The sequence below is a fragment of the Lepisma saccharinum genome, chromosome 27 (genome assembly GCF_977018435.1).
Source record: "Lepisma saccharinum chromosome 27, izLepSacc3.1, whole genome shotgun sequence".
In the NCBI taxonomy this organism is placed as follows: domain Eukaryota; kingdom Metazoa; phylum Arthropoda; class Insecta; order Zygentoma; family Lepismatidae; genus Lepisma; species Lepisma saccharinum.
Window position 1 is genome coordinate 27,868,153 of NC_139255.1, and position 17,287 is coordinate 27,885,439.

At 39.1% G+C, this 17,287-nt stretch overlaps 1 protein-coding gene across 1 annotated transcript; it reads right to left on the minus strand.

The window, feature by feature from the left end:
• Positions 1-1,168: 1,168 nt before the first annotated feature.
• On the minus strand, positions 1,169-13,932 carry LOC145980208 (BTB/POZ domain-containing protein 2-like). Its single transcript, XM_083113233.1, has 5 exons — positions 13,835-13,932; positions 12,964-13,094; positions 7,258-7,391; positions 4,569-4,773; positions 1,169-1,762 (listed from the first exon to the last, which is right to left on the minus strand). Exons 2-5 carry the CDS (start codon positions 13,090-13,092, stop codon positions 1,169-1,171), a joined length of 1,062 nt encoding a protein of 353 aa, XP_082969359.1. The 5' UTR covers positions 13,093-13,094; positions 13,835-13,932.
• Between the last annotated feature and the right edge of the window lie 3,355 nt (positions 13,933-17,287).

The following is a 17,287-nucleotide window of genomic DNA, read 5'->3' on the forward strand; positions in this document are numbered from 1 at the left end:
CGTTATCGGTGTTCGGGGCAGTGTTGCCAGGTAAGATTTGAAAAATTCGGGAGATTGTTCCTTGGGAAACCAGAAGATCTGCTACAAAATCCGTTGATCTAATAGTAGCGGATGAAGGACGCTCTTGGGGGCGTAGGGGCTGCATAGTCGTGCGCACCGGGGGGGAGGGGTGAAGGCGAGTGGCGCGCATTGTTTACGGTGTAAACGTCACAGATACTTTTGTAACAATGGTGCTAAACCCAGCACCCTGTGTTTGGCGAAAATATACCGAAGATCTCCATTTCAGGAGTGGACATGTTTCAAACAAAAGAAAGTAAACCGCCCGAGGGAACCGACCAACATCTTTCATCTCTTCCGCATTTTCCGGTTAGAGGGTGCGTGGAAAGACCCTCAAATTTGCCCTTTCTCAGCACCGACACAAGGGGTTTGCGATGCCTCTATTATCGTGAGGAATTTTTATGACAGGAAATGGTAGATAGTTGTGTTCACAGCTGAAGCTAACGTGCCGCCTTTCGTTGTCGGCGATTTTCCACAATCTTTCAAGTCGAATGCTAACAATAACAAATCAGTTTGCCTTCTGCTGGTGTTCGGTGTACAGCTATCGATAGGGGTGGGCACGCGTCCTGCACTATGAGAAAATGCATTACGTATGTGAAATATATTTGGTGAATTAGAGAGCATGTCTTCCTCAATAATTCAAGATAGCAATGCTTATGCTAGGGTGCCATCCATCCTAGATATATATACACACACACACACCCACAAACACATACATGTATAACATAATTTGCCCACGCTAAGAAGTCAGTGTTTCTACCTCGTAAGGAAAAGACGTTTCACTGTGTTTGCGTCACTTCATCCATTTCATCAGTTTTTCATTCATCCATATTGTCGTACTTACCCGTAGAGGCACAAAAGCGACGTAAAGTAACTAAAATAGAAATAGAGTTTAGGGTGGGATAAAATACAGCCATCTAAAACAGTAATGTAGTACAAGTAATAAAATAATGTCCTAGTACAATTGAGTAGCGTTTGATATAATTTCACAATTCAAACAGCACTTTTCACGGCTGAGTGGAGTTCCACTCCACATCTCCCCTTCATGTTCAAGTAAGATGAGCAGGAAACGTGTTTAAAAGCTGGCCGTTGGAGGTTCCATAGCAATAGTTTATTGAGGAATTCTCCGAGAAATCAAAAGGCCTGGCAACGCTGACGTGAACCAGCGCGAATGTTGCTTCCCCCTGATCTTTCTTGCACCCGCCGGCGCGATGTGCTTCTGCGCAGGTTTTTTTGCTTGTGGTTCCACTATACAAGGCTCTGAACATAAACCAGATTGAGGTCCGTAACGTGAAGACCAGTCCACTATTTTGTGGGGGCAGCTTCTGGGCTTTGTGATATTACTTAATATTTTATTTGCACTGAACTTTTTGGGGCAGAACCGACGATTATATAATATTAACTTTTCTTCGGTTGTCAAGAAATCGGAATCTCCAACAGAACTTGCAAAATCTTGAGGAGTCATTGAAAGAAACCGAATTTTGCTCACGATGTCATCACCTACAACTTTTCTTTGATTTTCTCCATTAGGTTCTAAATTTCTTCTAATGCATTCCTGTTCAGCCCATTTGACAACAGCTATAAATATCTCAGTCTCGTTTCTAACGTCCAAAGAATCCAGATCAAGAAGTGCAGATAATGTCTCTCGTTTTATACAGTCAAAACTGGGGTCTGCGAAAACCTGTTGTGCATTGGACTTCAAAACCTGCAATGAAATAACAAAAATAAAAATATAATATATTATTTAAGAAAATACAGGTTGATTCAAAAAGGACTTTACAACTTTGAAAGCATATAGAAATTTATTCAGATAACTTACAGAGTCAGTTGAGGTGCCATTGCAGAGCAAAACACATGAAGGTTTGACTCGTGTAGACCATTTGTACCGAGCTCAGCAGTGATGATGTCAGCATTGTTCTTGAAAATGAACTTTTACTGGTGCAGAATTTTCTAACTCCTCAGTTTGACGACCAAGATGGAAGCCTTTAGTATCAGCAAGATGGGGCACCACCACACTACCATGTAGAAGTCTGAGATTTTCTTGATAACCGATTCCTAGGTCGGTGGATTGGTCATGTAGGTCCAATTGCATGGCCACCTCGCTCCCCAGATTTGCACCCGCTAGATTTTTTCTTGTGGGGTTTCATTAAAGATTGGGTTTTTGTACCACCTTCACCTGCTGATCTTGATGAGCTGAGACTTCGAATTAATGCCGCTGCTGCAGAAGTGACGCCTGACTTACTGGTGAAAGCCTGGAATGAAAGAGACTTCAGGTGGGATGTATGCTGCATTACAAATGGTAGCCACATCGACCCAACATGAATGTTGTATGACAAACTTGATGCGTTTTGCTTTGCAATGGCATCTCAACCGACTCTGTAAGTTATCTGAATAAATTTCTATATGCTTTCAGGCTCTGTGCGAAAAGTACAAAGTATATACTTGGAGTATGGTCTTGGCAGAAGTGACGTCACCTAGTCGAGTTCGAAAGTGTCATGTTCACGAGGTATCAAGACCACAATGCAGAGCACGCCAAGGTTGCAGGCTTGGTCACATGACAAGTGGACTTGTTCATTTATTTGAAAGCACGGAGGTAGAAAGCCAGCAAGTTGTTTGTTGTAGTTCTTCTAATGTGTGAAAATGTATGTATAAGTACATTTGGAAATGCTATGTGATTTCTGTTGTGACAAACAAGTATTTAAACGTGGAAAACCAACATGTCCTTGGTTATATCTACTGATCGTATTTGGTGCTGCAGTCGAAGTGCAGTTCAAAAGATTTTCACTTCCAGTCCACGACCTCAAGACTGCAGTGTGAGACCATTCTCGGAGTATGCTTGCTTCAAGTACAGTCTTGCACCTTTTGGACATGTCCTCGAAGTTGTAAAGTCCTTTTTGAATCACCCTTTATATGTGCATACTTCATATGGTAACGGGCCTCCCCGATGGTGCAGTGGTAGCGTCGACACCTTATAATCAAGGGGTCCCAGGTTCCATACCCGGTGGAGGCACAAGTGGTTCGGATCCCACTTTAAACTGTAGGTCCAGTCCCGATTAGCCTTACTGTGCATAAAGTGGACTTAAAACACCAACTTAATTCAACACCATTTCATATGGTAACATGGGTTACATGGTACTCCCTTTCAGTGGCACTCTCTTCTATGAGGTCAAGAGGCTGTGCCAACTACATTTATTTGTCTTTTGAAGATAGTTTCAATAATAGGTACTGGAAACCTCGATTTCATATTTTCAAGGAATGCAGGTGAAAAAAGAATAAAATGCAGCAGAAAGTAAAATCGAGGTAAATTTTCTAATATTCTACTATCTTGAAGGCTGAATGTATAATGCACAAAAAATCTCAAATTAAGGAACATAAAACCATAGTTCCATTGCATTTAATACAACAAAACTAAAAGGCCGTGTTTTATTACAGTTGCCAGAATGTCCAAAGTTACTTTGTTCATTTCATTTTTGATGGATTAAAAATATTTCAGAATTAACAATAACTCATTGTAAAGTGTTCTCCATCAGCAAGTGAATTTGGATGCTCCTTGGTTTTCTCATCATCCTTAATTTTCACAGTATTCAAAAAAATAACATTATTGCAAACATTTAAATTACAAATACACATTTGAGCATGTTTTTTTTTTAATCAATGACTGTTTTCAATTAATCAAGAATTATGCTTTCACCCACTGCTCGTAATGTGGGGGGAGGATGCAGGAGGATGGTATCCTGCAGTTAGATATTTTTTCTGAAAACCCCCAGATATTTTATCTTCATGTTAAACCATAAGAGCATCCCCTCAAGTAGTGCCAAGGGTTGAGGAGACAAGACATCCCTTTCCACTTCAAGCACTAGTTTCACCCTTAGTTAATATAGTCCTGTAAGAGTAAATGTTAATGCAGCTATTTTGAAATGATAGGTGTGGCATGGTGAAAGTTAGGAAGGAGGGTTGACTATAATATTGTCAACTAAATTTAAATTTAAATGAAAGAACCAAAATATCCTATAGCTATTGTAGCTTTCCTGGCGATGTGATTCGAACAAGTGTTCTCTGGTTACCAGTCAGGATAAATGAGTGTTAGCTTCCAACGTTTTGAGCGCATACATCAGGAATCATCAGAGAATGTGATTGCTCCACATTCCCCGATGAGAGCAATGTATACGCTTGAAACGTTGGAAGTTAACACTGATTTAACGTGGCTGGTAACCAGAGAACACTTGAACAAATTCTATAGCTGTTTAAACACTGTTGCCATCCATAGAAGCAGTAAGACCTTGCGTTGCCAGAGTACTTCTCTTTGGTATAGTCAATGTAATTCCATATAGAATTCATATCTGATAATTTAATAGATATAGGACATACATTTGTGCATTCGTTCATTCATGTGTATGTGCATGCATTTTACTTAAAGTTCATTTACATTTACTATTTCTTTCTATATAAAACCCTTGTGGGATTTCATACTATATAATTTCTTTGAAAGTTTTTGGTATTATTGTACTTACATCTAAAGCTACTTTCTTCAAGGAAGAATCATCTATAAAATCCAAAAATTCATAGACACAAAGGGCTGTACTGGGCTTTATCACCTTCTGGATGTATTCCTTGCATTCACTTATTAGAGGAATCAAATTATACTTCTGAGCAGCATAGAAAAGCCAACATGCTTCATTGACACTTGTTATTTCTATTTTGGAAGTGTAGATCCACCTTTGAGCAAAATAAGCAGAAACATCACAATATTATTCATTAGAATTTCTATAAACTAAGAAACAAGGAAGTATGAAGTATAATATTTTCATACAATTTTTAGTAAATGGAAAGCATTATGAAGTTTGTTTGGTATCCAACAAATTTATATATTTCTAATTATAATACAAATGCTAAATAGTATGTTGGAAACTATTAAATTAATGATAATAAATATTTATCATTATTAGGTCTGAGCCAGTACAACTGTAAATCATATTTGAACACTAACAATTTATTATTTCACATATGAATAGATGAGAACATCGTAATTCCTGTCACTGAAACACAAAACCCATTTTTCACACACTAATGGCACAAAAGTAATGAATATTATCCACAGAAGGCACTTAGTGAAAATTATTCGTTTTGTACAATTTCCAGGATATTTAAACTCCAAATGTGGGAAGTAATACCAAACTGAGTTCTGAGTTCATCTTTTGTCAATTTTGGTTATCTTCCAAGTAACCACAACTGTTGGGTCAACTGCAGTTTCTACATGGGAAAGGTTGGTTTTACGTTGTTTGGTAAATTCAAGTTGGTCTTACGTTGGGCCAACAGTTGTTGCCAACTATGGAAATGTGAGTCAAAATCAGTCTTAAAAGCTACATTCTCCTGTTAAGACAACTTTCAAGAGTATGCTGTAAATTCTAGAGTGTAAAATAAGTGAAAGTAGAATACATTCTTAACTTGGTAGTCACTCACCAGTCCTCTGTCAGCTGCCATGGATGAACGATGTGTTGGGAATTGTTTAGTGTTTGTTTAGCTGTAGCAGAACAAGAACACTCTTACAGGTGTTCTTGTGAAAGTGGTTAAACAATGTTATGTGCAGACAAAATTCCATGAAAGGTGGAAAACTAAGTAAATTCTAGAAAGTTTTTGTGCTGCTACTTGAAGGTACCTTGAAAGCAATGACACCATACAAATGAGAGAGTGCAGTGTATTTTTTTATTTGTACTATAGTTTATATTTACCATCACAATAAATTGCATGTACATTTATATATATCACAACACAAACCTATCTATACTTTAATTTTTTAGTATGTTGACCCAATATAAAAAACATTCCTTGGCCTAATGTAAAACCCATGCATTGGGCCAACGTTGGAACCATGGCCAAAATTACCTTTTCCCAACAGTATGTTCTTACGTTTGGCCAACCATTTTCAGTACGGTTGGCTCAACCTTGGGCTGGCCACTTTTGGTTACTTGGGCCAGTACATAATGGATGTAATTGGATGGATAATTCCAAATGCATATGTACTCTACTTTTTTATATGTTTCATGAATGCAATAGTTAAGCAAAATGAGGTTTTTCGTATCAAATTTTAAAGGCTGAGACATTGAAAACCATATCTGAGGAACTTTGGTAGGATTGCATCTTTTCCAAATGCACAAGAAATAAATATATTCACAAAGCCTATGAACTCCACCTCCATATGGAGAATATTTGGACGAATATGGTGATCTGAGCCATGCAATCTAGTTCAAGCAGAGAATTATTTGAGAACCAGAAAAGTTCCATCATTAATGTGGTACATAGAAACTAGTTTTGAAATCAACAAATCTATTTATTGCTGGAGATGACAACCCACATTTATCTGTGAATGATGAATTTGACCTGTTTTTCATGTACAGAAATTGGAGCACACAGAGCAAAGTTATTGGTGGTAGCGATTAGGGGAAGCAAGACGAGGCAATTTCCCTCACATTTGGCCATTTTTTGCCCCTGCACTGCAGATAGCATGGTAGGTTGTGGAAAGCTTGAGGCAGCTTGTTTGCTACAAATTTGACATGTGGTAACTACTTGGCTTGATTCAAGCCTGATGCAAGCTTACAGCTTGTCATTATATGCTTGTAGAAAGCTTCTTCACTTTCTATGAAAAGCTTATTTCAAGCCTGCAGTAAACTTAGTGTGCTATCTGGGACTATGGCATGTATATGGATGTCCCCCTTCCTTTATAATGGTAAATCCTTGCCTCTCCATTTTTGGCAGCCTATCGCCATCAGTGAATGTTGTCCTATGTATTGTATGTATGTATTGTACTTTCATTTGACTGAATTTTTCATTGACAGTGGCAAAATTAATTGTCCAACTCTGTTTTGAGTAAATTTTATTTTTTCTTTCAGGAAAATATAATTAAAAAAATGGAAAAGTAGTGTTTCAATTTTACTATTTTATTTTAATATTACTTATTTTATTGATGAAGGTTTGCTACATACAGTTGTCTTTATAGTACCAAAAATTCTTGATATTAAACAATAGAAGATGTTAGATTGACAGAGATGAGAATGGATGCAATTTAAAATTTGTTAACTCTTTGACATGAAGGAACCACAAATGATGTGATTATAGGAACTAGAATTCAAATCATATTGCAGTGAAAAACCTGCCAATTAGGCACAAAACAATGAATGAATCATTACTTGTCATAGTACTTACTTGAGCATCATTTCAAATGTAGCTGGACTGATGTCAGTGACTGTTATTTCCTTTTCTTCAGGCAGAGAACCAAAGAACATGACTTCAAACACAGGACTTGACATGGCAAGAATCATTTTGTGAGCTCCAAACACCTATAAAAAAATTATGTGTCTATAAATATATATAAACTATACCTTACAACCAGGCATATTTATTTTTGATTGAGAATAAATTGTGGTGGCCGCGGTGGCTCAGTCGGTAACGCGTCTGACTACCATGCTAAAGGTCCCGGGTTCGATCCCCGGCCGGTTCAAATCCGGGAACTTTTCTAACGGTGGAAGCGGCCCCGGCGCACACCCAGCGTTGAATAACATGGGTACCTGAGGGAAACCCTGGGGGGTAAAGGCGGTCAGGGGCGTGATGCTGATCACATCACCCCCACTCACGACCGGATCAAGAAAGTGTGGGGCGTTACCCCCACACCCCCTATATGCCTTCATGGCGTGGTGCTATGTACAGGGGAACACTTTACCTTTTTTATAATAAATTGTATAAATCATAATTTTATACGTATATATGTATGTATGTATCTACATACGTATATATATATGTGGGGGGGGGGGCATTTACTTGTTTTGTGCAATACATAGTCGATGAGCTTATAAAGAAACCATTCTAGACTCATACGTTTGAAGAGAATATTATCATTTTCAAAGGAAAATCAATTCCAGATATTCCTGAATTGTGGTAGCAGGGATGGCTTTAAACATTGCCAAACTTCCTGGTTCAGGTAGTTTGAGTGGTTGTCTAGAAACTGAGAGCTTCAAAAACATTTCTGTTAACTTTTTACTATTTTCTATGGAAGAACTACACATTGCCGAAGTGGATTTGTGAATGTTAGCAATTTGTGGAAATCATGAAACTAGTTTTAATCATCAGATGTTTGCCAACATACTAAATGAGCTTCAAATAAATGTGCTAGGATATTCATCTTCCAAATTCAAATATCTAGCTATTGAAGGCAGCCTTGAAGGAATAGATACATCATAGAAACAGCATCATGTAAAGTGTTCTCTATTTCAGTATATTGTAACATGCAGGAACAATGAATTTTCGATTTTCTTAACTTTTCTGGAAATGCTTGCCAAATGAAAAAAATCACCACATGTCACTGCTAAAAAAAAAAAAGTAAATTAAAGTGTTCCCCTGTGCTTAGCACCACGCCATGAAGGCGTATAGGGGGTGCGAGGGTAACGCCCCACACTTTCTTGATCTGGTCGTGAGTGGGGGTGATGTGATCAGCACCACGCCCCTGACCGCCTTTACCCCCCAGGGTTTCCCCCAGGTACCCATGTTATTCGATGCTGGGTGGGTGCCGGGGCCGCTTCCATCGTTAGAAAAGTTCCCGGATTTAAACCGGCCGGGGATCGAACCCGGGACCTTTAGCATGGTAGTCAGACACATTACCGACTGAGCCACCGCGGCCACCACATGTCACTGCTGTATACTAAATTAGGAAAATACTTGTATGTGATTTGTTGTGTAATATAAAGTTTATTTCATTGATTGATTTTATTGATTTAGTTTATTTTACTTCATGTTTTGTGCCTCTTGACTAATTTGCGAAGATGGAGATGAGTGATGAAATGATAAAATTGATGAATGGACATTCACAAACAACCAAGCCCGAGCAGGATTCGAACCCGGGACCCTTGGCATCGCAGCATGATGTGATAACCACTCGGTCACAAGGTCCGGCATAAAGTTTATTTCAACTGACCTTATGTGAAGATACATATTTGATTTGGATGAATTAGTTTTGTATGGACAATGATAAAGGCCTTCATTTTTAATGATCTGAAACTAACACAAACGTTGTTATATTGTAAAACTAATAACTCGTTACCATGCAGCAAGCTTGTCTAGTGACGCTAACCCATGTAAGCTACAAATCACTTCACAAAAAATATGACACATGGACATTCTCACACCATGCAAGTTGCAAAGCTAACTTTGACAAGCTATATTCAAGATATAGTAACCTAGATGCAAGCATTTGTACTATTTGGGTTAATGTTATTATTATATTTGTATCTTTATGTCTGTTTATTATTTGTATTTATTCTATGCTACTTTTCGGTGCACCATCCCTATACAGGATGTTTCGTAAGGTCGGTTACAACGCTTGGGAGGTGATTGTACGAGTGAAAATAAGGTGCAAAGTTCATGTAACGAAATTCCGGAAACGGCTTTGTTGCCCAGTTATTCACGTTTGAAAACATGGGAAAATGATTTTCCGAAGTGAATAATGGCAAAACGGGTGGAGAGAAGTCATCGGTGTTGGGCGGTAAGCTCTTGTCAAAAAATCACGCGGCAATGTTGTGCAATGTCAGCGCAAGGGATTCCCCAAAGGACACGAATGAAGATGTTGACGGGAGTGGGGTGGGTGTGCATTCTGTGTGAGCTGGTATTGACTAAAATTAGCATGTGTTGAATGGCACCAAAAAACAAAGAAAATTTCCTGAGCGAAGGGCACCATGAAGTAAAAACGAAAAAATGAACTGTCATAGGTTGCATACCTTGAAGGGCAGATGGGTGACCGTGTGATCTGACGTTAAGTACCACATTTCCTGCTAGGGGTGCCAACAGTGTAGGTTTCCTCATGAAGGAGCGCACATGTCTGTGCCATTCGTGCTTCAGGTGCTGTGCCAGCAGCAGGTTGTTAAACATTCACGGTTGAATGGAAAGACGTGAGGTTCTTGGACAGTAGTGTTGGGCAAACATTTGACCTAGCAGTGTTACGTGTTAATTCTTAGCCACAGCCCATCGTGTTCTGTGAAGTGTACTAGTGTTAACGGCCATAAACACTTGTAGCCTGGTGTAAGGGATGGCTGCATACACGTCCCAAGAGCTGGCGGACATGCATCTGATTATGGGGAGGCTGGAGGTAATAGCCGTGCTGCAAGGCGTCTGTATGGGGCACGTTTTCCAAATAGGGTGTTACCATCGCACACCTTATTTCAAACTGTAGACACTCGACTTCGGGAAACAGGATCAGTGTTACCACCTCGTCGAGAAGTTGGATGACCGCGAAGTGTGCGAACACGACGGTTTGTGGAAGGTGTGCTAACTGCAGTGATGGATCATCCAGGCACCAGTACGCGCACACTAGCCCACGAACGAAACACCTCCCATGTGAATGTGTGGCGAGTCCTGGCAGAAGAGGGGATGCACCCATACAAATTGAAGAAAGAACTTTTACCTCGGGACTTTGGCCCACGTGAGGACTTTTGCCAATGGTTTGTTCATGAAATTGAAACTATCCCCAATTTTCAGAATACAGTACTATGGACTGATGAGACTATCTTCATGAAAACTGGTGTGTTCAATAGTAAAAACAGTCATGTGTGGGAACATGAAAATCCACATGCACTGCTAGTGGCACATCATCAGCACAGATTTGCAGTAAATGTGTGGTACGGGATACCGCATGACCATTTGATTGGACCGTACATTTTCCCTGTTTGCCTATGTGGACCCACTTATCAAGCATTTCTCAGTGAGGTTTTGCCTGATCTACTAGAGGACGTGGCCTTGGCACTGAGACAAAGACTGTGGTTTCAACATGACGGTGCACCCCACATTTCGATCGGAATGTGCGCCATTTCCTCAATACCGTATTCCACAACCAGTGCATTGGCAGGGGAGGGCCTGTGCCATGGCCACATCGATCGCCTGATATTACGCCCCTGGATTTCTTCCTCTGGGGAGAGATGAAACTCCTCATTTACGAAACACCTGTCGTGTCAGCCGAGGACCTCGTTGTCTCTTATCAATGTAGCTGCAGCATCGATAGCAGAAACGCCGGGGTTGTTGGGTCGCACTAGACAATCCTTGATTCGCCGTTGTCGCCTCTGCTTGGAAGTACATGGTGGACACTTTGAAAACCGTCTGTGATGAGGTTCCCTTCACATCTCCATTAAGCATACTGTGTGCCCTTCAGGGTATGCAACCTATGACAGTTCATTTTTTTCGTTTTTACATCATGGTGCCCTTCGCTCAGGAAATTTTCTTTGTTTTTTGGTGCCATTCAACACATGCCAATTTTCGTCGATACCAGCTCACGCAGAATGCACACCCACTCCACTCCCGTCAACATCTTCATTCGCATCCTTTGGGGAATCCCTTGTGCCAACATTGCACAACATTGCCGCGTGATTTTTTGACAAGAGAATACCGAATTTCTTAGTGGACCACCCAACACCGATGACTTCTCTCCACCCGTTTTGCCATTATTCACTTCGGAAAATCATTTTCCCCCGTTTTCAAACGTGAATAACTGGGCAACAAAGCCGTTTCCGAAATTTCGTTACATGAACTTTCCACCTTATTTTCACTCGTACAATCACCTCCCAAGTGTTGTAAACGAACTTACGAAATGCCCTGTATAACAACTTACCTATGTGAGGTTTCGTGTTTCCGCATTGCACAATGGTATAGTTTTCTTTTTGTTTTTTTAATTCTTTTTATTAATTTCGAAAGCTCACTGCCCTCATTCACTAAGGGTATGACATCTGGAGCAGAGATGGTAGCTCATCACTTCTTTGTTAGTTCCCAGGCAGTGGTAGTTCCATTCCCTCCTGTTTGGCAGCACTGGTGTGTGTTTCCAGGCTTGTATCATCTGCTGTGCTTTCTGTTGTCAGGTGGCATTGCCGGCTGGTTGTTGGGGGATGTTGGGCTGTCTGCTGCATTGTATTGCTCGATGTAGTGTAGTTCCTGTTCTTTGCATGGGTAGGGGGAGATCGAGCAGGTGGGGGGGACTGCATTTTTCTTTTCATGACTGGGATTTATTAAAAGATGGAATGCCAAGTTGGGTGTGCTTGTCCGTTGTCTAGGTTTGGTGTTGGTTGGGTGAAGTATAGATGTGGAGGAGATGGAGTGGTTTGTGATGTGGAGGTGCTGTGAAAGGCCTGATTCTGGTGTGTCTCTTTTGGCATCTTTTGTGTGTTCATCGATCCGTTCTTGAACAGTGCAGATGGTTCTGCCAATGTAACTGTTGTGTCATTGACATGTGTGCTTTACACCAGGGGATGCGAGTTTGGGTGCCAGTCTGATGTTATAGGGTTTGAGGGCCTTAGATAATTTGGCTCATGTGGTTGGGTGGTATGGAAAAGCAATCCATTTGTGTTTGGGTTATCTCTGTCTCATGGGTGTCTGAGCTGGGCTTCTGCTTTTGTGCACCACATGGATAGCTGGCGCTCAGTGTATCAGTTGCTTAGCCCAATTTCAGTGATGCATGCTATTTCGTCGTGGAGATCATCTTCTGTGCAGCTGTGTGTGAAGGCTTTTCTACAGAAGTTCATCCATACTACAGCCATCTGTTTGGGGGGGGGGGGGGTGCTTGGATTTTGCGTGGATGAACTGGGTGCCTGAGCCTGGTTTCCTGCATATGGCGGTGATGAATTTGTCCTGGTGGTGTCAGATGCTGACGTCGATAAAATTGATGTGGCCATTTTCTTCCTTTATCTACAGTGAATTTTATGGTGGGATGTATGTTGTTGAGTGTGGTTAGGAGGTGGTTTAGGTCTTCGTCCTGTTTGTAAATAACTAGGATGTCATCTGCAAATCTTTTGTATCTTACGTGTGCAAACTCTGGTTGGGTGAGTATCGATTTCTCTGCCACTTAAACTGAGTTTACTTCATTCATCATGAATAACAACTTACCTTAGTTTCATTATCATATGAAACTCGAAACATGCAGTCTGTAAATAATTGCTTTTGAAGGATGTGTGGTATACGCTCATCCCAACTCCTTTTCTGTAACTGCCAATCTACTGTCTTGGAAGCAGCCATACCTGCAGATAAGAACGAGAACGAAAAGTGCTCAACCCAAATGGAAGCAAAAACTACAAAACGTTATTTTTTAATTTCACATTTTTAAGACCAAGATTGTATTTGTATGATTACCCAATACTAATAAAAAGTCACAAAATTGATAAGAATGTTTTTTTGACCAATTTTAAAAATTTGAAAATTCAGAATTTTGTTTAAAACCTTTCTACCTGCACTGTACTTAAATTTATTCTTGATCGGACCACCCATTCTTTATTTATAGAATTTCAAAGAGAGTGATTGTTTGCAAAACGTTTGCACTTTTTTGTTCTGATGATATAATAAAATAGAAAGCGTACTAAAAAAAAAGTTACCATAGATTAATGCAGAATTGAATAACCTAAATTTTTATGAAATTTGTTCTTATGTATGTCTACTGGTTAATTCTTAATTGGAATTCAAACTCAAGTATCTATAATTTTAAATTTGTTAGTAGAACTTAAATTTGCATTGTTTCATAAATACTCCATTTTACCCAACCTGTTGTCCAAAATGGGGAACTTACATATTTTCCAGTAAATGTTCATCCCACCCCCACCCCCTTTTTTTAACACAAACAACCTTGCTTCCTGATACTATAGAACCTACTCAGAAAAGAAAAGGTTTGCAACATTTTCTTCTTTGATAACTTTATTTTTGGCAGGTCAAAATATGTTAGTGTCTCTCCACTATGGACTTCTCTCCCTTTTACATCAGAACTTACCTGAGTCAGGAAGTGAAGATGTGAGGCTTTCTGACTGTGAAATTCAGTTTTGTATCAATTAATCTCCATTTGCCTCCTGAATCTTCCTTTTGAATGCTAAAACGATAAAAGTCATGGATGGTTAATACTTAATGAGCAGAACGTGAACTTAACAATTCACTGTTCAGTGCATTAGTAATTCTCAAATATTTCATAATTTTATATTATTAGTATAATGACATATGTTGGACACAACATAAAAAATGTTCAACATAATCATGTAAGTATTTGTAAAAAAAAGTTTCTAAAGAGGCATTTCTGAAATTTAGTATAAGACCAAATACCTACATGCATTTTAGCATTGGTAAAGGTATAATACATGCAATGAAAGCACATTTGTAACTATTAAAATATACCTAATATTTTAGTGGAATTTAATATTCATTGCACTCAGTTTCATGAAAATTTAGGGTTGCATACTTTCTCAGCAACTCAGTGGCAAGCACCAGCTGTCCTGCTTTCAGCCATTATAAGGAAAACCATTGCACACAAAGAATGGCCTAGTGAAGGGTGAAAGCCAGGTAGAAATACTGTCCACAGTGTGTTTAGTAAGAGCTCAGCCTCCTTGAGGTTAGAGCTACTAAAAAATTGCCATGCCCAAACAAAAGCAGAGAAACCAGTAACCAATACATCTCTTCATGAAACCATAGACAAGATGGCCAAGATGAATAAATCATTATTAATCATATTATAATTGATTAACATTGTATGAATAAATCATTATTAATCATATTATAATTGATTAAGATTGTTCTAAATTCAATACATATAACTTTAATAAGTTTCAATTTACTTTAAATACCCTTTTCTTATTTGTGTGCAAAACAAATTTTAAAAGGAAATATGGCCGTTATGGCCAGTGGGGGCAGTTGGATTCCAAAACTGGGTGGAGGAGGGGGGATGGACAGTTTACTTCCTCTTGGTAGACCTGACATAGCATTAAGAGGTCAAAGTGCAGAGGCAAAAAGTAAGGATGCACCAGCCTCCCCACACATCTAATCATCGCCACTGGTTATGGTTTTTTTTAGTACCATTACTTTCTTGTAATATTTTGACAAATCCAGTGTTATTTTCTTATTTATAAAACTGAGGGAGGCAATGGGCCTCCTTCCTTCACTCTGCTTGTCATTGTACTACATGCATTGCACTGAAATGTTGCTTGCCTCCTTCATAAGACAATGCTTTACCACTGAATTTTACTTTGTGTAAATTTAATCATTAACAATCTATTATAAAATTTAAATAAAATCAATCATTCTAAAACTAATTTTAAGAAATTAAAATAACTCTGAAGATGGCATTTAGTTAATGTATTTTGAAACTTTCATTCATCCAATTGCATGAAACCAAACACACAAAATGTTTTATCTTTGCCTATAACAAACAAACAAAAATAAGTTGCTTCAAGGACGATTTAAATAAAATTGAAGAAAGACGTTATCTAAAAGTGTAGAAAATTGTAAGGTCCAGCCAGAGATTTTCTTGGTTCTCTCCTCCAGTTGTATACACATTTTTTTGTTATTAATTAGTTATAGCTAAACCGGAGTGATATTATCAGCACCATGTTCTGGCTCCCTTTAACTCCCAGGTGTCCATTGATTAGAAACTAGGTGTGCCATATGGTAGTCAGATACAATAGAGATAATGTATTTGAAACCTAAAGTACAGTAACACTAGATTCTTCAAGAAAACTTACATTCATTTAATTATTTGCTCATTTTTCAGTGATGCAATAAAATTGTAATATAAACGTACCTCTCAACCTCCTTCGTCTTGCTGAAAACATCTAGAATCAATCTGCAAATTTAAGTATTAGCTATGGTGACTATCGTATTCCTGTTTCTTGCTTATCTGAAGGATTTTTTTATATGGCAAATACTGATAAGATAGAGAAATTGATTAAGATATTGATAATTCTGGAATGTCTGAATTGTGAAATGCCCCAAGTGATGTTTACAATGATGATTTGAGTATTCTCCATTTCTCCTCATACGAGAATATTCATTGTAGAGTTTCCCCAAGCACTTTCCTTTTTTAAATTGTTCATGGTGGATGCAAAAAGTGTTCTCTGAGAACCAGAAACGATTGAATGGGATTGAATACTACCTTCAATTCTTCAAAACAATAATTTATGTTCCTATGTAATCCAACAAGAATTAGTTTCTTGTCATTTTTCATAAGGAGGAGCAGATAGCGGAGAGTATTAGGAGAAGAGGACAAGATTGGAACACTGTGGAAAGAGAGGAGTGGTGGAAGACCAGGAAAAATGGAGAGGCCTGACTTCTATGCCGACCCAGCCAGAGGCAGGAAATGGCAAAGGATGATGATGATTTCATAGGTATGGCTATCTTTGCATTCAAATATGAAGGGGTGCGAGTAATGAATGCAAGCCAAACATGTTGCTACTTCAAAAGATGAATTAGAAATCTGTGAAATTCCTTCTTACTCAAACATTTATCTATCCAGAACACACCCGTTTCACCTAGAAGCAAGTCTCCAGTTGCAGTGCCAAGTGCATTCCCATTGGGTCAAGACAACACATGAGACTGCAATTGGGTCTTCCACATAGGTTACAGAAGACACTGCTCTGTCAGCTGGGATTCTTCAGCAACTCCTGTCCATTTTCTTCAGTCTTTTTAGACTAATCTCCCTTCAGGGACTCCAGCAGGCAAAGGAGGTCATTAGATGCATGTGTGGTCAGAGTTCTTGAAATTTCAAGTTCCTGAACTAATCTCCACTTCTCCTTGCAAATATAGAATTGGTCAGGGAACACAGTTATTGTCCACAGTAGAATGGCCCACATTCGAGTAAGCATGTTTTGATATCAGTGAATGAGGGTTTATGGTTTGCATATATTTTCAAATGAAATAATTTACCAAAAGTGAAGTCACACAAGAAGTCTGTCGCCTGATAAAATTCAATGTTACACATACTTATTCTTGGATTATGCATATTCTATGCCCTTCCCAGAAAGTAATTCTGGATCCACCTATGAGTGCTATACAGGGTGTCCGGAATGGGACTGACAGTTTTTAAAAGTGTGTTATTTTAATACGGTAAGGAGTAGCTAGAAACAAGAACATACATTTTGAAGGCAAACTCAAGAAGTTTTATTGGAAGCAGTTACAGCTCAGTATTGCTTACAAGGGAGGTTATCTAAGTGTCCCCCTCCGATTTCCATGAAACTTGACAGGTGTATAGAGGGGCCCAAAGGAAGAAATATGTGTTTCTTTGTTTCGGCTAAAAAACGGTTTTAATGTTTGTCAAGATGAGGAGAAATTGAAGTGGGGAACTGACCCCTGTGTCCCCCTCCGATTACCATGAAACTTGGCAGGTGTATAGAGGGGCCCAAAGGAAGATATACGTGTTTTTTGTCAGGTTCGATACCCGGTGGAGGCACAAGTGGTTCGGATC